Raw genomic sequence first — 20,045 nt, 5'->3', positions numbered from 1 at the left:
AACCAGGTATGAAACACATCTTGAAGGAGCTGTACAAGGGCAGGGGGCAGACATGACAAACAATTTTCTCTGGCAAACTGCTCAGACACAGGTTAACCTCCTAAGCCTCTTAAGTGATCTGGGCACTGATGCAACAGAAACATCCTTTAGCAAGTCCCATGTGAAGCACTGCAGACACAGCTGCAATCGCTGTCATGCTTACATTGGAAAAAAATAAATAAGAAATCAACAACAAATTCTTCTCTATAATACAAGGTGTGTTTGTCCTCTATGAAGTCACAGGAAGTTCTAGAGGAGGAAGGTTACTCCCAGGGCAGCTAAGGACTCACAAAGTCGTTCTTGGAAACAGCTGTCAAACATGTCACTGATTTCCTCTCTCAACTCCCGCAGCAGAGGCGCTGTGGACTTACCATCTGCATTCAGAATTCTCCCAAAAAGTTTACTCCAGAAATCACTGTCAACAGTCCTAAAACAAACAGAGCAGTGTTCAGTGGAACAGTACACACACACACACACACAAACACACACACGTCTGTCAGGGTCTGCATTTATATTCAGCACTAAACATCCCGGGAGATCCACCCCTGAAATAGTCATTCCAGTCAAGGCAAACTAGGAGTGTGTTGTTCATTGCATATGCATGGGCCCCTTGCTCTTTCCCCAGGAAGCTTCTGGATAGGAATCACACACATCTAAACCCCCCTGTTTGTGCTGGTACCTCTTTTAGTGCACCTGAGCACTATCCCCATTCACACTGAGCCACAGCACCTGGCATTTAAAGGAGTTACCAGGAACAGTTTTGAACCAACAAACTTGGCAGAATCCTTTCAGGAAGAAGGGGCAGAGGTAAATCTTTTTTCCCCACTTGCAAGCTAAGTTAACAAGGCAATATTAAAGGAAAGCTACAAGAGAAATAAAATAATTTTTGAAAAGGTGTTTTACAGCCAGTTTTACTTTGTTTTTTTCCCTGCCTTCCATCTGCCAGAGTTCTGTATAGATAACATTTCAGAGACAATTCACAGGGATAAACCCCCTCTCTCCCAGATGTACCCACACAACATGAATAAAAAGGTTAAGTGACTCATTTAAGTCTTGGCAAACTGATATCAGAGCTAACCCTTTGTTCTTCAGTCTTGCACTGCTACTGAGTACTGCAGCACTTTCTCCCCCGAGCCAGGAGGTACAGTGGCTTGGGAACAAACTATCTGCCTCTGCTTTATATAAGTGACTCACCAAACAGCAGCAGCCAGAGTCTCAGAAGGAATCCAGCCTGTACAATTACACTAGTAACTCTTATATTTGCTAAAATAATTAAGTCATGCAGAACCTAACCCAGCAAAAAATATGCGAGACTTGAGGCCATTTTCTTCGTGGGCTTAGATGAGTAAGAGGCATAGCAGAAGAGATTAAGAGTTCGTAAGGAGGTCTAAGGAGTTCAAAAGTAAGGAGTAACAAAAAGAGTCCTAAAAATTCAAACAGAGCTTCTATATCCTACCTCACAAACTTGCACAGATGAAGTTTCCTAAAACAGTATAGCAAAAATAGAAAAACTAAAAAGACTCTGGGAACTGAAACATCCCCAAATCCATTCTTTAATAATGGTAAAACCCCTCCCCTGAAAACCAGGCTGCCAGCCCTCTAGTGATACTCGGAGATGAAAAAAGCAACTTGATCAGAATTACATTCACCTTTCCCTAAATCTCTATCACTTTCAGAAGCAAAGTACAAGACGGGATGGAAAAGAAATTCCTTATAACTCCCAAGTTATGAACTGATGCACCCAGGTGAGCACTGAGCCATTGCAGCCTGGTTCCAGCTCCACAGAACTCATGCTCAGCTTCTTCCTTCATCTCCTCTAGCCCTTTCCAGGTCTCACTCCTCTTCTGCCCACGTCTCCCTCGAAATTCTACCTCTATCAGAATCGTAAATTTTTTGATCCAGTGTCACCAGCTCTTACTGCAATTCCTTTCCAATTGACCCCTCCCCTCCAAACTCCAGCCCTATCCTTCCAAATTCAGACTTACTATTCCTCCTGCTCCAGTTATCCAAACAGTTATTGCTATTTTTCCCATACCCACATCCTGATCAGGTCCCCAACACCATTTTCCAACCTTCTTAACTCAGGCCTTGTGTGGTTTCATCTGCAGTAGCTCAGTGTAATCTCTTGCAGAATTAAAAAAGAATCAGTTAGAAAACTAGTAAAGAAAACAAAGGGCATTTCCCCCCTGTACACAGCAGCCCATGAGGCTTTTTCCAAAGGCTGAACACAAGCAGCTGGGAGGTGTGAGCAGTGCAGGTTGCTAGGGAACTGGACAGCTCCACACTGGCACAAGGTTTCCTTAAGGAAGTGCTTTCAGGAGTGTATCCACACAGGCAGTGCAACCAGTCAGTATCTGTGACCCTGAACACAGCAGTCGCTGTCCTGGGGGGGAGAGTTCTGGAAAATCCTTATGAAATGCCAAGGCAGAGGATGCTGCAGGATGTGACTAAGAACATGAACAAGTCTAGGAACCAAAAAAGGGCAGAGGAAGGCAGAGCAATCTTAACAGCCCAAACACGTGGCTAAAAGAGAGCAGTAGCAATTAATACCTGAGGACAAACAGCAGCTTCCAAGAAGAAGCTGTTTGCACTTGCATCTTAAATGACAGTTGTAAATTCTTTTCCTTCCTGGCACGTATATTGTTTCTGCTACTGTTACAGACAACCCTGGCCTCAGTGTCTCAGCAGAATGAAAAAAGAGCAAACCAAACTAAATCCACTCCTAGAGCAACATGCTCATGGGATCTTTTCTTTTCCCTCACCACCCACCCACTTATCAGCTTTTCCAAGCTTGGGCTGTGAGGTGCAAAGAGAGAGACTAAGGCAGTGTGGTCCGAAAGGATGGAAAAAGCAAAATCATCTTCACTGGACTGTTCGTATTCAGCTTAAAGTTGTCTCCTAAGCATTGAGGCCACCAGTGAACAAGTCCAACAGCTTCACAGAACTAACACTTTTGGGCAGCAACAGCCCCAAGTTGTGTGTTCTAAGCTCTGAGGATGGTACCACTATAAGGAAAATGAAGTTAGATGTCTGTTCTTTCCCAGCAGCCTCCTCTGCAAAAAGACTTACTTTGGTAAGTTTTGGCTGATTTTCCAGATGGAATTCTCCTGATAGACCTGGATATGATCCCCAAACAGCATCAAATGGACTATATCTGCAATGCCAACCAAGTCTACCTGTAATCACAACAAACATCACAAAGTTCAATGTCTGTCACTTTCTGCAATCCATTACAGCTTTCTGCTTTTGGTGCTTTCACACATTTAAGTCTGGATTGGTCTTTGCACCAGAATCTTCCAGAGACTGTTAAGCAAGAAAACTTCAAGAAGTAAAATTCTGTTTTTATTGTAGGTTTCTAGATAAATACAGTAGTCACAGACACTCAACAGTGCTGCTAGTCCCCTTCACTTAATGCCAAAGATTCTATCAGGTGTCAAATTCAGTATTTACTGGTCAGAGCTTTCCACAGCACTTGAAAATTGCAGCCTAAGGAAATAGATTTTGCAAAGGAAACACAGAAACTAAGATGTCCTACTAAACAGAGACTCACCTGATAAGGAAGAGAACTTGCTGCCAGAAGCTGCTGCCCATGAGGGGTCTGAGATATGGGAAAGCTGTTGCACAAGCTCACTGGAGAGTGCAACCTCAAATCCAGGCTGTGAGAGAAATCCACCACCTTCAGAGCACTGGCCATGTCCTCGTTAGCAAAGGCATCGCAGATCCTGAGCAGAGGAAGCACGTGAAGCACAAGACAATCCAACAAACTTTTTCTTTCTGTAATTAATTTAACAGTGCAGTGAAGGTGAGTCTTAGCCATGTCAATGCTCCCCTCTGATGGCTGCCTTCAGAACTGCTGCAAGGGCTGCCCCTGGACAGGAGCAGCTGGCAGCCGGGAGCCAGGGGTGACACTGGAGTCTCCAGTGACCCATGGGAAAGGCCAAAGAGTTGAGGATGCTGCTGTTTTAATATTGGTCACAGTTATCCAAGCACAGTCTGTGCAATAGGACAATAGTGCAGTGCTTAGCACTCATCCCTCTCCTTCAGGATCTCAGAACGCTTCATACAAAAAACAATTAAGCTTGATAATGCTTTAACAAACCTTTCCCGGTCTAGAGGCGAGGGAGGACAAACAAGAAGGGCAGGGAGGACTATCTGTATCGAGGACTGCCAAGCCAACACTATCCACAGACCACAGCTCTCACTACTATTCTTCTTACAGATTTGTGTGCTGAGCATATTTTTTAATTTATACTGTGCACTTGTCCTTTAGTTATCTTAAAAAACCCAAACCACTATCCTAACTTTTTGGCAGCTGGGGGTGTTTTATTTGCCACAGAGAAATCCAGCAGAAGATATCCAAGCCCATCAAGCCACTGTTAGATCAGTGACTTCCAAAATAGCATGCAGCACCCTAAGGCATGTGCAAGACAACCCATTGTAGGGTGTGAAGAAAATATAAGAACTTCAGTGTGTATGTATGTAATTTACAATTAAGTAAATAATATAAATAAGTTATTAATAAAATAATCACAAACAAATTCTAAATAAAAAATCTTGGGGGTGTGCATGTTAGATGACTGCAAGCTCCAAGTAAATTTAAAGTTAATAGCTATTTATAACATATCAGGGATAACTAAGAACAGCCTCAGTGAATTTATGTAATGGAATTCTACCTGATTCATTAGACATTCTGGTTACTGGCTTCCCACACTTAGTTCACAGATCACATTCCATGGGATATGAGACTTTGTTAACATAATATGGGAAAGAGCTTCAAGAAGAAAACTCGATCTGTGCATCAAGGGACAAGCTGGACTGCAGAGGAAGCTGAGCAGTCTGTTTAAGGGTGTCTGGATATTCCAGTCCCACCTGTCCTTTGTCTTCTAATTTCCTGGTTTTCAGATATGTAAAACCAAAGGCAAGTTACCATATCCAGTTAGAGGTCCAGTGCACTAAACGTCCGGTAAAGTAGAAGCTTGAAAACACAGGCAATAGCAACACCATTTTGCTTAGCACGAGTTTTACAACATCACTGTGTAAACCTTCTATAGAAAGGTTTATTCCTAAACAAAGTGTTTTCACTGTTTCCAGAATATGCTGGAGCCTAAAATACCTGGACTGCCAAACCAGTACCCCAGCTAAGGAGGAGAAATGAGAGCAGCACGAGAGCTGTAGCTGCAGTGAGTGTTCTGTACCCCCATAGCCACACACAGAGACAAACCTGTCTCCCAGAAAGAACACCTCTGGTCTCAGATCTCCATGGACAATCTCAGCCTTGTGCAGCTTCTCTACCACACCCAGAAGATTATAAACAACCAGGAAGATGACTTCCTCTGTGATGGACTTGCGGCCACGGATAACATCCTGGAAAGAGACAGTAAACATGGATCTCTGGGCCATTCTACCTTAGATTAGGTCAAGTATTTATAGCTCACCTTTTTTTTTCATTACTCATCTGCACAGAGATAACAGTCCCACCCTAAATTCAGTATAATCAGATTTTGCCCATGATCAGCCCACACAGAATTACAAGAGCCATGAGCTCCTAGGAGACATTATTATTATTCAAAAGTGGACAAAAGATCAGGAGGAGAAAATTGAACTCAAAATTGAAATCACTATTTAATTTCTATCCTATTTATACACAACAATTCAAAATGCACTCACAAGACTTCATTTAAAATGTAAATCCTTCAGCAAGACATTAAACACTATGACCTTGCTATAGCAAATAGGAACTTATTGAAATAGGTGAAGTTAAACAACAGTTTTAGGTGCAAATCTTGTTTGGAATAACATGTGGTTCTTGGCTCAGGTCCTTTATCATTCACGAAGACAGAAAATGTGAAAAATTTGTTCAAGATCATCTTCTGAGAAGCACATGATCTACAGATGAGAAACCAAACCCAAGGGAGGAGGCTATAACAGACAGCCCTGATTTGCATATGGATCCCAGAGGATCCAGAGGATCCAGAGGATCCAGATTGCAGGATTAACCAGGGGAAGCTCTTCAGCCAAAGTCACTACTGTGCCCAAGCAAGAGCCCCTGTGTCCTCCAGCCCGTACTGACCCCGAGCGTGAAGCGGTTGATGTCCCTGTGCACCACGACACAGCCATCCCGGTACAGGTGGCAGCTGCAGCTCTCACTGAAGCTCTGGTCAAAGTCAGCCTTCAAACGCCTCCGTAACTCAAGGGTGATATAAAAATCCCAAGGCACAGGCTGAGAATACACCTACAACAAGGTATGTAAGAAGAACATTTATTCTTGGAATAAAATGAAAATTATTCATCTTCATATTCTTCTCAGCCTTTTTTTTTTCCTCTCCCACTTTACTAAGGAAGACGTTTTCCACAGCCAGAAACTTTTAATCTATACCCACAATTAGAAATAGGACTCGAAGTAGCAAACTTCATGTATGGAATTCAGAAATGAAGGCCAGACTTACTACATTTTATGTATTAATGGATGAGATTTTACCGTTTCACAATTCTTGTACAATAACCATCGCATGTGTTACCTTTATTGCAAATCCCTTTGCATCCAACTGGAAAAGGTTCGCTGGAACAGCAAAAAACATTTTGTAGTCTTCATTGTTCCAGTATTCCCATTTGATGCAGTAAGTCTCATGCCCTGGGATCAAAGTTTACATTCATGAGCTGTCACAGCAGAACCACAGTTCAACCCGACGAGAACACAAACAGATCCCCTGCACTGCAGAGGCTCTGGCACACCTACCCAGCTCAATGTCCTTCTCAACCTCCATGCCAGGCAGAGCTCCAGGCTCCAAGTAAAAATCTGGAGAAGCAGCCAGTGATTCTGGCACAGGATCCAACAGCTTTTTCTGCTGCTCAGCACTGCACAGGAACTGAGCCACGTCATCCCCTGTGAAGGCAAGGAACAGCAAGGTGAGCTGAAACTCAGTAATGAGTCTCTGCCATTGGATTACCTCTGTCAGTAAAAGTACCCCGGATACTGGAAGCTTTCTGTCCACATTCTGATTTACTGTTCACCTTCCAGCAAGTCAATTCACCTCTTCCCAACAGTTTGTGAAGTGAATGTGACACTCCTCTTTACAACCACCTCACAGACTCACGTCTCAAGGAGTCTCCTGTAGCATCATGCAAAATATATCTTCCACAAGAGACAAAGCTCTGAATTAATTCAGCCACAGCAGAAGTCAAACTCATTCTGCAAATCAACACTCCTTGTTTTAAATCTGTGTCCAGAGTAAGTGATCAGTTTAGGATTTTCAAATGAAGGGGTTTAGTGAAATTCAGTCCTTTAATTACAGCAAGGGTTTTATGGAAGAAAAGGAAAACAAAGTTGGACTCCAACACTGTTGCTCACTGCAATATTAAAAATTTCGTGTCTTTTACCTCCTGGAAGACACATAAGATAATTCCATGTAGGAATTGTATTTTCATTCCAGGTCCCAAGCATGCTTCATCACAAAATAGTCTACAGGCACACAAGAACATTCTTCTCCAGAGTAGATACACTGAGAATTTTCAGATACACAATTCTAATTAAAGTATCATAAGTCAAAATCAAAGGAGTTAAAGCAGTTTAAACACCTTGAAAAACCATCATGCCACATACACCTAATTCTATAGGCCAGATTTCAAAGGCCTTTTGTGACCATTCCTGTTCTAACTGTAATATAAATATTCAGAACAGAGAAAAACAAGTGTTTTTAGCTAGAAGAAAAATAAATTGACTATTCAAGTACCAGTATTGTTTTCCTTCAATAGGAATAAGAAATGTACTGTGAAACAGCACCACACTTTACAGTGCAGTTAAAAGTGCAAATTTACACCAAAATTCTGCAACTTTCACTAGATTTCAAATTCCCCTTTTTCAAAGTAGTAGTTATCAGCACACCAGGGGAGACACGGTATCATTACAGAGAAAAAACCAAGACAAACCAAAACAAAGCTGTCTTAGAAGTTCTCACTGCCCTCCAGTCCCAACTTTTCCTTTCAGAATTTGACTCCATTATTCCTACACACTCCCTGGTTTTACTACCTTAATAACTTCTGTCCCCTTAATATTTCCATGTTTTGGATGCTGACAAGCATTCTGTACTGCACCTCTCTGCTGCTTCCCCCAAGGGACACAAGTTCAGGCACAAGTCACAGCAATGGGAGACACACAGGAAGCACAGTGGGATATAGGAAGGACAAGAAGAAACATGCTTAGTGACAGCTGCAAGTTATTTGTTGTGAGTGAAACTTGGTTTAGTACTAACCAGGAGCGTTTCCACAGACACCTCCAGCACCAGGACCTGTTTCAGCAGGCAGGCTCTGAGCCAGCTCCAGTTTCTCAGGGATATGCAGGTATTTAATAGCAGATGTTTGTGTCACAGAGGACAGAGAACCTCCTGAGACTGAGGAACCTGACGAGCGAGTGTCTTCCAGGCTTGTTTCCATGATTGGGCTGGAAATAAAGTCATCAGCTATTCAGACTGCCAGAACATACAGGTTCCAGATAGTGCCAGCCCAGTGAGCAGGAGAGGATACCGTGCACTTCCACATTTAATTAACAAAGAAATCCTTTCCCATCCTCAGTGGAAAACCAAAAGTCATGTCAGTGCTTCATTCTGGCTTTGATGATTGTTTATACTCGGAATCTTAGTCTACAGATGACTTTTTATCTCCTCTTCCACTAAATCTGACTGCTACCATAGAAGACATACTGAATATTTATTCCTCATCTCGCTACCAAATGTCAGTGCTTTTAAAGCAGTGAAGGGTTGGGTGGGAAATAACTCTGCCTAATTATAATCAGCATGGTTTCCAGGGAGCTTCCCAAGTAAACAAACACCTTTGGCGTGGTATATGTGTTTACACACTAACAACCAGCAAAACCAACTCAGCTCTAAATTAAGAAACCCCCATATAAGATGCTTTTTTGGCTTACGAGGATAAAAAAAGAAGGTTGTTTGCCAGTTTTTTCTTCTCTCCACCTTCCCTCCTCTGTAGAAGAACTAAATTATAGTCACCAGATGCATCTTATATACTTAAAATAACTGCAGAAACCTAGAAGTATGGAAGGAACTGATGATTCTGCTTTTCATGACTGATAACATGACAGAATGCATTTATTAATTACTTTGCAAGCTATTTGGTAAAAGCATGGAGTTAAGGCCCAGAGCAGTAATGCTGAAAAGCCAAGTGGGCTTGCTCTTACCTCTTGGATCTGCTCAAGGCAGAGTAGACCCTAAGCTAGGAAAATGGCTGTCCTTGGAATATCCTGGTCTATTCAGAAAACTGTTTCTTCAGCAACAGAACCACAATAAAACCACAACTGTGAAAGACACGCAGGATAAGGGGCTTGAGGTACTTTGCTGTTAATTACCTCAGTTTATTTACACACAGAGCTTCCCTGTACGCTCCCTCACACACCAGCGTTTCCTGCTCCAGAGGTGCACTCTTGGATTCTGGACTATCCTCCTTCAGGCCACTCTGGGAGAAAGCAGGAGCTGGGACTCTCTGAGCCCCCAGCCCGTGAAAGGGCGTCGAGGCCAGGTGGGCAGCCCTGTTAAAGTCACACGTGTCCTCTGGGTTGGCACAAAGGGGTTTGTTCTTGTAGGAGCCTGTCACTATTGCATCCTCAGTCAAAGGTTCGATTCCGTTCAGCTCATCCTTAAAAAAAGCAGGAAGAGACAGTGAAAAGCCTGTACATTTTATGACATTTTTTTCTTTAATTTATTTAAAAGGTGAATATTTCTCTCTCCCCTTTCTTCCACCCAAAAACCTTCCAAGATGTATCTGACACTCTGGCCACTAATGCCTTGCCTAAATTTCGGAAGACTCCCTACCATCATCTCCTTATTGCCCACCCTAAAGCCTAATAAAAACATGAATTGCCAGTATAATCTCAACATGCCCCAATTCAAGTCCTGCCATGCCAGACAGCAGTTTGGAATCCCTGCTTATTGCACATCAGGTCAGTGTGTCCAGCAGGACAGGCAGTGCTGGCTCCTCCTTACACAGGCTTCTGGGGAGACGTTTTCCTTTGCTGTCAGAGAGGCCAAAGGTTTACGAACAGCGAGTGGGCGACGGGCACTTGTCTGGGTCTGATCTGCAGAACAACTAAGATAAAGTTACATTCAATTAAATACTTGTTAGAGCAGGTTCCAGTCTTCAACAGATTCCTCAAGAGTTTTATCTACTGACAATTTCAATCTATCTTTTTCTAGTACAGAACTGCCAGTTAACTGCAATTTATACAACTCTCCAAAATGAAGAAAGTTTACATAGCAGCTTAAAAAGTTCTAGGCTGAGGAAGAGCAACAGAAGAGTATTTCCTCATCATGGACTCTGAGTAATGAAATAAAAAATAGCAATATAAACAAAACAAAATGCCACCCCACACCCTTGCAAGAAACAGTTATTTCAGAAGCTACAGAAAATGGTTTGATATTTCAGGTGTTCCCTCCCTCTGAAGTCTAGGTCTTGAATATTTCTACCTTATATTCTGATTTGTTAAAGTAGAGGATTCATCAAATATAGAGAAAAACGGAGCAGGAGCCAGTGGGGGAAGCAGACCTCCATCTGTGAAGAAAAACCAAGAGGCTCTGTCATATCAACAGTTTTTCCACAACAGTGTATCCAACACTACTTAAAATATTTAATACACAATTTAAAAAATGCTGGTCCTAGCAGGAAATTACAGAACTGGCATTTAAGGAACCCCATTAAAAAAGCCTTGGTTTTGTCCCATTACTGAACCACACCTTTACCACCATATTATGTGAGCTGGCTTGCTCCTTTTAGACTGTATCAGAATTGGTACCTTCTTTTGGAAGGCTGGCCTCATCTCTCTGTTCCTCCTCAGGGTCTAAAAGCACATTTCCACTGTGGGTGTCTGGGGATACATCAGGAGTCGGGATAACCTCTGTCAACAGTTAATTCGGGTCAAAAGTACGTTTTTCAGCACACATCCTTCCCAACAACAAAACTTCCCCAGGAGAAAAATACACAACTTCTGGTTGTATTCCTCCAGAGAATCCTCTGAGGCAAAAGGACTTAAGATAGTAACAATCTGATGGTAGCATTAAACTCTTTTGAGATTTTAGTAGGACTGCCAATGTGAAAGCTTGAAAAAAGCTCTCCAGCTATTGAAAGCAAAAAGCTCTTCTGCTCAAATGTCCTTTCAAACAGTGACATTCTCTGGCCTCAGATACTCAACCTGCTGAATATGGTTAAAGGCACTCATAGAACCTTCTCATTTTCATTCTTTTAACCCACCTAGACTTTTGTTTTTAGTTTGCTGCAGTCTTGCTATTCATATAAAAAACACTTCCCCTTTTTACAAAGCCTTCTCCTTAATGGTAAAAAAAATTTAATACTTACCCTCAGGACAAGATGGTTTATGTAGCTGAGTATCTTCACAGACACGGAACTCACTGCAAAAAAGATATAAACTTGTTTCTTATACGTTACAGACCTTCACAAAACAGAAGTAAACTCCATAAAAAAGGCAACATATGCTACCTGCAAGAAGTTAAGATCCCATAATCAAAAATATTGAGAGAGAGAGAGAGGGCAGATCCTGGCTGCAGGCTGACAGAGGAGTCTGTTCCACTCTGCCTCCAGAAACAGGCTGGTAGTGATCCATGTTACTCCTGACTTATCCCCACAAACCTTCTCGTTGCTGGCAAAGAAAACCCTCTATTACCTTTGCCACTGAAGCTGCTTCTCCCCAACTTCTGTTGCACTGGAAGAAGTAAATCCTTGCGGTCCCAAAGGTGCCAAAGCTTCCCTTATCTCTGCTGCCTATAGAAACAAAACCGTGTTTTGGTTCTACAGGGATGGAATCACAAGCCATGAAAAAAGGTTCCAAAACTATTACTGTGATAATCCTGTGTGGGTCATTAGTTGTCTTTAGCCATTTTTATTGGTACTGAGTTTACTGTCATGAAACAAAGTCCATTTTTGTTGCATAGCGTAGTTACAAAATTTTACTCTTTGCAACCCTGTATAACTTTCACAGGAGATTTTAGTAATCCTACAACTGTTACAGACATACCTAAGCAGCCATTTGTAAAAGAATAGTTAAGTGAGGACAATACCTGTTCACGTGGTTGTTGCTGCTTGTCATCTTCTTTCAATTTCTTCTCCAGCTCCTCAATTTGCCTTTGTATTTCTTCCTTCTTCTGTGCTATGGCTTGCATTTCCTCTAAGGAAGAAAAGCTTGTAAGGCCCAATGCATATTTAACATACAGTTGGTGGCTAAAGCCTAAATTATTTGTAAAGGGGTCTTTCCCTGTTCCACAGCTTGAATGCAAAGCTGTCAGATATGTTACTGTCTGTGTACCTCAGAGCAGTTAAACAACTCTTCCAGTAGAAAAAGAAAAGCAGCTGCAACAACAGAGAGCAGCATATAATGTTATGATCCCATCTCTGAAAGCCTTACTCATTTCAGCCCATTTTGAAACACACCTTCAGTTTTCTTTTTCGCTTTCTTCCTGTAGATTTCAGCTCGAATCTCTTCCAACGAGAATTCATCGACTCCAGCATAAACCTTGTCCTTGCAGTACATCACCACCTCCCTCTGCTCCTGAGTGTCCTGCTGATGGTGCTGCACTCGCTGCAGCGGGTCCTCCTTCTCGGGTTTGCGAGCGCTCAACACGCGGTTTATGCTGGGCTCGATTTTGCACGGAGTCCTGGAAAACCGGGAATTTGTTACTGGGCTTCTGGGGAACTTCACTGTAGCACAGAAAAGCAGGCACAGGAGACAACAGGGCTGATTTCAGAGTCTGGTTGTGGAACAGTGTAAAGACCTTATGATCTGTTGTTAGAAAAAATAAAGCAGAAAACTGGAATGATAGCAGATGAAAGGCCAGCACACAACTCCAAACGGGGTAATAAATAAAAAAACCAAAACAAACAACAATCAATCCCAAACAGTTAATAAGGTCCAGTCACAATTCCTTAGCATGAAAGGGCTTTCTCAAAGCACTACCCAGTAATGTCAGGAGAGAGGAACCAACACTGGTACAGCTTTACAGGCAGCAGCATTCCAGCTGGACTGACTCAGCTGTGCCTCAGTAAAAGATGACCTGAACAACTGACCTTAAAAACTGGGTTAGCTGTGGTCTGGGTAAGCAGATCCAAAGAAAGCCCTATGCACAGCTCCAAGAGATCCATTTTGGTTTGCGTGTGAAGGGACTCCCAGCCCTTTCACTATATGGGAGATCATGAGGCAAAGATGTGCTTCTCATGTTTGGGTTTTTAAAGCTTTTTTGGGGAATCTGGAGGCTCATTACCAACATCACTACAGGGTCCTTCTGCCCAGACCTCTGGATGGCAGCTGAGGGCATGGTTTGCATCATGTTCACACAGTTTCAACACAACGCTTTCAGACATGACTTGGCTGGTGACCATGGTATCATGAGGAAATGGACTCCAAGGCAGAAAAAAAACATCTACTTTTAAACATTCAGCTACATTATATAAAACTGCATACAAAGCCTCTGCCTGAGTTGCTTAGAGCTAATTTACATAATGTTCAGTTCCACCCACTCCTTCCCTCTCCCTGGGATAAAGAGCTAAAGTAAGTAACAAATCTTCATCTCAGAGACCAGCATGCCAAGAGATTTCATTCCATGGTATTACTAACTTTCAGGAGCAAGAAATACTTTAAACAGAAATTTATTTTTTTACAGATTCTTCAACCCAACTATGGCATGTCCTTGGTCAGAGCTATTCTGCAGTCCACATGGAACATACAAAACCCACAGGAACAATCCATGCTGTTCACCACGTCTCAGCAGTCTTTGATTCTATCAATTCAGAGCTGTGGAAACTGCAATACCAAATTGTCTTTTCCACTTCTCTCTCAGGAAGAGCCTGTGTATTCCCTGGCCATCATTAGCCATAGAAAGGTAGAGCAACTTTGCAAAAAAAAAAAAAAAGTCCTTTGCTCTAACAAAACCACCCCATCTCCTGGGATTTATTAGAATTTCAGGGAGACTGCACAAGCAGGAAGGTAATTTCAGGCAAAGCAGCATACTCACTCCTCCACGACCTAAGCAACACTGTTGTCATGGCAACTCTGATAGCTTGTTTCAGAATAAAACTCCAGATATGCTGAGCACAGAGCTCCCAAGACAGAAAAACAGCCCTAAGTCTGCCTCGATTTGAGGCTGTTCCACAGCAAAGGGCACCCTAAGACAGGGACCTGTGGGTTTGTGCAAACACACCGAGATAAGCTATTAGACTAATTAGCACATATAAATATGACATGGGCTCCCACATCATGAGCAGTGCTGGCTGAACACTTCCCATGTCCTTATGCAACCTCTGCTGGAGCCTCTGCCATCAAGCTGCAGCACTGATTGCTTCCAGGCTGATGGATTTTTAAATTCCTGTAGCTCTAGAGGCTTGACTACTTGGTGAAACAAGTCAGAATTTTAGGAAAGAGCTTTTAGAGTTCCAAAGGCAGTTCCCATCTCCAGCTCAAGACTCACATCATTTGAGGCTGAGCTGACTCGTCCACGTAGGGGGTGAAGCTGGGCAGGGGGCCGGGCACTGCCACGCCAGGGTTGGAGGCGCTGCGAGGACGCTGAGGGAGGAAGGGCACTGTTAACAGCTGCAACGTTCATGTGGGCACTGCACACCTCTCTGCACTCTGCAGCTCCCTTTGCCTGCTGTTCTGCTCCTTTGGAGGGTTTGTTATATAAAAGAATTAAACCTAATAGACTTTTCCAAGATTCTTGCCATTCTGACACATAAATAGTTACAACCCATCAGCTGAACACTGGCACCTAAAAAGCAAGACACTCCTCCCACGTGACCTCACCATCCCAGTTTCTGTTATTCAGAGGGAATATTATATATATACACATATAGAGAGAGAGGGAATGTTATTCTGGTCAAGGTGGGTATTCCAGTTTCTCTTTGTCTGTTTTCCACAGATGCTTCAGTCCTCATTTTCCAACTAAAATTGTCCCAGTTGTATTACAATATTCCTTCTCCTGTCAACCAAGGACCTTCAGACTTGGGGGTTTTAAAATTTTCCTTTCTGAGGCCATTCCAACACCACAAAAATCCCTTAACTGTTTCTGAGGTCCATTACCTAAGAGAACAGAATTTAGTCTGACAACACACTCCTCTCATCTGCTGATTTGAACTCCCTGTGACCCTTCAGCACAAGAAGTTTCCCAAACTGTTTACTCAGCCATCTTCACATCAGCAATTAGAGAAGCTTCTTTCCTCTGTGCAGGTTTTAATATCTCAAAGCCTTCACCAAAGGTTATTCCTTCCCTACCCTTGAGTGAAGGGGAATTAAACATCCTCAACTCTTCTTCTAGTAGCAGGATATTTTATTTTATTTTTTTAATTAAATCTAACAAATTTCATTAAGGGGAGAACAGAGAGAATTCTAAGGCCAGACATTAAAAGATATACAGAAGCATTTGGAGACCAGAATGAATGTGTTCAGCAGCCCTAAGCAACTGATAAAAGAAGTTCTACATTAATAATTCCTCCTCATTCTTCTCAAGCTAAATTAAACCTGTGATTTACTGAACTTTTCCGTTCATTTAATCAAATTGCTTTGTATCTGGGAGTAATATTCCTGGAGTTCCCCTGAATTTCAGCCTATTTGCATACCTCCCCTCATCCTAGCTTTTGTTCCTAAGCTTCACTTGTAACAACTTCTATATTGAGAAATCTAAAATATTTTTATCACCTGATTACTTTCTGTTCTTCCTCTCAAAGGTACAAAGAACGGGGGAACACTGGGGGTTATCTGAGCACCTAACAACAAACTTCATTTTACAGGATTAATTCCCTTCAGATAATGTCTTGGATCTCTTCCCTAGAAGAGCTAAAACACCTGAGCACAGCTCTTTCTTTTCCTGTCTCCTGCATTAGTTTAAACCACTGGAACCTACTTTCTGTCATCCCACTGTCAGGATAAATATCCCACTGATATAGCAGTTCTGCAATTCTTTTGATCTCCACTCTGCTGTTTTCCTCACAAGTACTTCAGATGTGCAGAATGCTGCACATGCCTTATTTTTGTAAGGCAGGCAACAAGTTCTTCCTTCAGGTGGTATTTTACAACATAATTTGACTCTTACTCTTCCTTCTCAGAGAATCCCCCTCTCACATTCCTTTTCTGACCTCCAAACAGCTTGGCAGGCCATCTCTACCAATTTTTCTAGTTTGCAAGAAATATAATTACTTGATATAATAATTCTAGAGAGTTTTTTAAACTTCTTCTAGTAATTTATACTTGCTAAACTTGAATAGGTTATGCATAGCCAGAGAGTCTTCGGAAAGAGAGGGCCTGGAGTGATAGGACAAGGAGGAATGGCTTTCAGCCCAAGGAAAGAGTGTTTGGATGAGATATTGGGAAGGAATTCCTCCCTGTGAGGGTGGGTGGGGAGGCCCTGGCACAGGTTGCTCAGAGAAGCTGTGGCTGTCCCAGCCCTGGAAGTGTCCAATGCCAGGCTGGACAGGGCTGGGAGCAACCTGGGCTAGTGGAAGGTGTCCCTGCCCATGGCCAGGGGTGGGACTGGCTGAGCTCTAAGGTCCTTTCCAACCCAAACTGTTCTGGGATGCTATGATTCTGTTATAAAATCTGTATTTACTATTAGACACAAATCCTAGGCAAGGGAGAAAGATATGACCTCTGTCAGGGATCAGAAGTCATCAGCTTACATACACCTTCCTCTCTTTTCCCAGTCTATTCCAAGATTCCTTACCCTGCCAGAGTTCCAAGGTCCTGCACTGAGTTCATTCTCCTTGGCCCTGGGAGCTGGAGGTGCTGCCCATGACTGTGCTGTAAGCGTGGGAATCTCATCTACAGACGCTGAATTTTCATCAAACACGGCAAAACTCGGAGTATTTGAAAGCTGCAGAGGAGTTTGAGGCTGGACGCTTCTGTTTGGGTTTGTGGCTATAGGCAAGAAGATTTATGCAAATTAACCTTTAACGATCACATTCAATTGCAAAGTCCACAACAAAAAGATGCAACTCTTCCAATAACAGGTGGTTTCAGCTCTTGAATGTACCTTTAACTGCATCTCCCACACGACTAATGGGTGCTCTCACTTTTTTCTTCCCCCTGCCTTTGAGATCTGCCAATGAGCTTCTCCGAGGCTCTGCAATTTCCAGCAGACCTGTATCTTTTCCATCTGGACTTTCCTCAAGTGCCAGTAGTGCCTGCCGAGAAACGCGGGCCTGAAACTGCCTAGAAAAACATCGGACAAGTCAGCATAACCTTGTCAAGGTACCCAGGAAAGCACCTCAGAGTAAGCTGTTCCCTCACCTGTGATGGGACTGCAGTTTGTCCAAAGGCTCAGCCTTGCGCTGAAGCCCTTCCTGGAATATCAGATCTGCTTTCTTGAAGTTCCCTCTGGCCTCCAGTGCCTCTGCCCAGGTGATGTAGAGCAGTGCCAGCGTGGTGCCAATCTCCTGGCTGCGCAGGTAACTGTACAGATCCAAGGGCTCGTGGCAGCAATTGCCCTGAAACAAGCCCAGGTCAGTGATCCCACGGGATTGCAAAGGGGTCCAAGTCAGAAATCTGCATTCTGATGCCTCCAGCCAGACCCCCCTGACTTCAGTACAAGTCTGAGAGGAGCAGCTGTAAGGCCAGGACATGCAACCATTTCCTAGATTTTATTTTTTTTTAATCTGAGGTAATTCAGTGATTGACCTATGTCATATTAGCATTCCTGAGAACAGTTATTTCAGCTTTAGATAAAGCACAGCATATTCCTTGCCAGTTTTGGAACTGGTAAATCAGCTCAGGAAGCTAAACCTGGAGAAAAGCTGCTTTAAAAAGATGAGAACAACAAAAATTACAGCAATGGAGAGACAGGGAGGGACAAGAACACGCTCAGCTTGGTTTGGCTCAAATACAGGATGTGGATACAAGACAATAGAAGCTAAAGTAACTGGTAGGGCAGATATAACACCTAAAATATATCTTTAAATCACTTTCCTTTCTCTTTAAATCATTATTTGAGCTCTACTTAGTCAAACCAGCTTTTCCAAAACAAAGCTTCTGGAGTTTGTAGCTGTCCAAAGATAACAACTCTAAAGAAGGTCTCAAGATCCCATCAAAAACAATAAGTGAAATTCAAAAGTAACATGTTTGCAGAGGGATACTTCTAATATTGCACCTGTTGTACAACATCCTTTGCCTCTGCTGTCACAAAAATCAGCTTAGCTTTGTGCAGATGACACCACAAGTCCCCGGGAAAAGCAGACCCAAGAGAGATTAAGAAAATACTCACAAACTTGAGCCAGAGATTAAGATAACGAGGGTCTTTGTAGTATCGCTGCTGCTCATTGAGGGCTTTCACTGCCCTCTCCAAAACTGCTGCCAGATTTCCATCTTTCCCACCCTGGGGGAAGGTCTGCTCTGTCCACTTGATGTACCTACAGATGGAAGATATGCAGAGGAAGTCAGTTCAGAATAAGTTTCTGCACAATCTAAGGGGATTTAGAAAAAAAAATAATTGAAATTAATATTGAAATACAACACATTATTCAAAAACTATTATAGAATTTAACTTGGAATGAGTTTCTAAATTAGAATGCTTTTCCCTTGCTTTTCCAAGGATATCTGACCTTTCTACTTTTTTTTTTTGAAAAAAAAAAAAACGGAAACTCACCGGTCCCACACATCCAGAGGGTCATCTCCTGAGTAAAATCGGATTTCTGATTCAAATTCTCTAAAAGATAAAATTATCCATCCAATAAGTACATGTGTATCACTGGAAATACATTTTCCACGCTGTAAACTACGACTTAACTATTATAGTTAAAAGTACAACCCAATCTCCCTGGTGTTTGCTGTTTAAATGCTCCACTGCAAACCTGAAAGTTGCAGTCTGTACCACACAGCACCTACAGCGAGTAGTTCTGAACACCTGGAGTGTGACAGTAGCACAGACATCAGCTACTAAACATCTTTTATGCCTTTTTTAACGCTTATGAGATCAGTACAGTTGAGTAAGACAGAGAAAAATAAGGAGGAGGAGGAGGGAGGAATATAAGGGGAAAGGAGGTGTTATAACATCACCCACTGTTTTTTGAGCTGCACAGCGGTGTGGCTGGAGGAGTCCTGCTGAGCCAGCGCCTCCTGCAAGCTGGACATCACCCGCCCCTGCCTGAGGGGCTGCACATTCTCCTTGCTCAGCTCCCACTCATCGCCGCACTCCTGGGACATGACGGCGGCTCCTTTAGCCCTGCGCTCACAACAACAGCAACACCATCACGTGTTTGCAGGACACAGACCTGAAACTTCACAGGCCCGCCGTTCATCAGCCCATTCACGCCAAATTTACTGCGCAGTCAAAACACACCGTTTACATGCCCAACTCTTAGAGGGACTTTGGGTTTTAATTCCCTTCCGTGGGAATTGCATGAAACGAATGGCAATGCTAACAATGAAGAACCTCTGCAGGCGACGTCTGCAGGGCAAGCCGCTCAGATGATGGCGTTTCCCTTCCCGGGGATTGCTCCCTTCCCTGCCCCGAGACTGACACCCTCCGCCCGGGGGGAGCCTGGGCGGGGACCCGAGTTCATCCGAGCCCCTGTGGCTCTTCACCTGCGAGCAGCGCGAGAGCAATAATTCTCCATTGTTCAATGATTTTCTATCCGCCTTTACAATCTAAATTTCTATTAAGGTAGTTGCGGAATAAGGCAAGTTTCTGAATGCTTTAGTTAAAGCAGTGGTAACGCAAGTATCCAGTTTCCCGACAAGAGATGCCGAACGAAGGTGCTCTGTAACCAGCTCAAGTTCAAGTAAAGTTCGAGCTCCAAACGACCACCAGAGACCACCGGGAAACACCCCGGGCCGCCGCGGCCCCGCGCTCCCCTCAGCCCTCGGCCCCTCACGGCCGCCTCGGCCGGAATCAGCCCACGGCCAGATTTTTCCAAAACTCGGTCCTTTTAATATCTAAAGAGATGCACAGTTCTGGGGAAAAAAAAACTGCTGCAAAACCCCTGCGCTACCAGATTAACTACAGCACTCTGCA

General features: G+C 43.2%; 1 protein-coding gene across 1 annotated transcript in view; it reads right to left on the bottom strand.

The window, feature by feature from the left end:
* Positions 1–276: 276 nt before the first annotated feature.
* BUB1B (BUB1 mitotic checkpoint serine/threonine kinase B) overlaps positions 277–20,045 on the bottom strand; it is a 20,732-nt gene continuing 963 nt past the window's right edge. The window contains 23 exon segments of the mRNA XM_029963784.1: positions 277–466; positions 3,109–3,215; positions 3,590–3,761; positions 5,261–5,403; positions 6,110–6,271; positions 6,558–6,670; positions 6,776–6,922; positions 8,289–8,476; positions 9,398–9,684; positions 10,032–10,134; positions 10,512–10,596; positions 10,838–10,939; positions 11,398–11,450; positions 11,723–11,820; positions 12,117–12,223; positions 12,487–12,710; positions 14,517–14,611; positions 16,761–16,954; positions 17,070–17,248; positions 17,327–17,523; positions 18,297–18,441; positions 18,678–18,737; positions 19,092–19,253. Of these exon segments, the coding sequence (XP_029819644.1) occupies positions 277–466; positions 3,109–3,215; positions 3,590–3,761; positions 5,261–5,403; positions 6,110–6,271; positions 6,558–6,670; positions 6,776–6,922; positions 8,289–8,476; positions 9,398–9,684; positions 10,032–10,134; positions 10,512–10,596; positions 10,838–10,939; positions 11,398–11,450; positions 11,723–11,820; positions 12,117–12,223; positions 12,487–12,710; positions 14,517–14,611; positions 16,761–16,954; positions 17,070–17,248; positions 17,327–17,523; positions 18,297–18,441; positions 18,678–18,737; positions 19,092–19,234 (3,294 nt within the window). The 5' untranslated portion in view covers positions 19,235–19,253.

The sequence above is a fragment of the Manacus vitellinus genome, unplaced genomic scaffold (assembly GCF_001715985.3).
Source record: "Manacus vitellinus isolate BGI_N305 unplaced genomic scaffold, ASM171598v3 scaffold_63_pilon, whole genome shotgun sequence".
NCBI classification, from domain to species: domain Eukaryota; kingdom Metazoa; phylum Chordata; class Aves; order Passeriformes; family Pipridae; genus Manacus; species Manacus vitellinus.
This window is presented reverse-complemented; position numbering and strand designations above follow the sequence as displayed.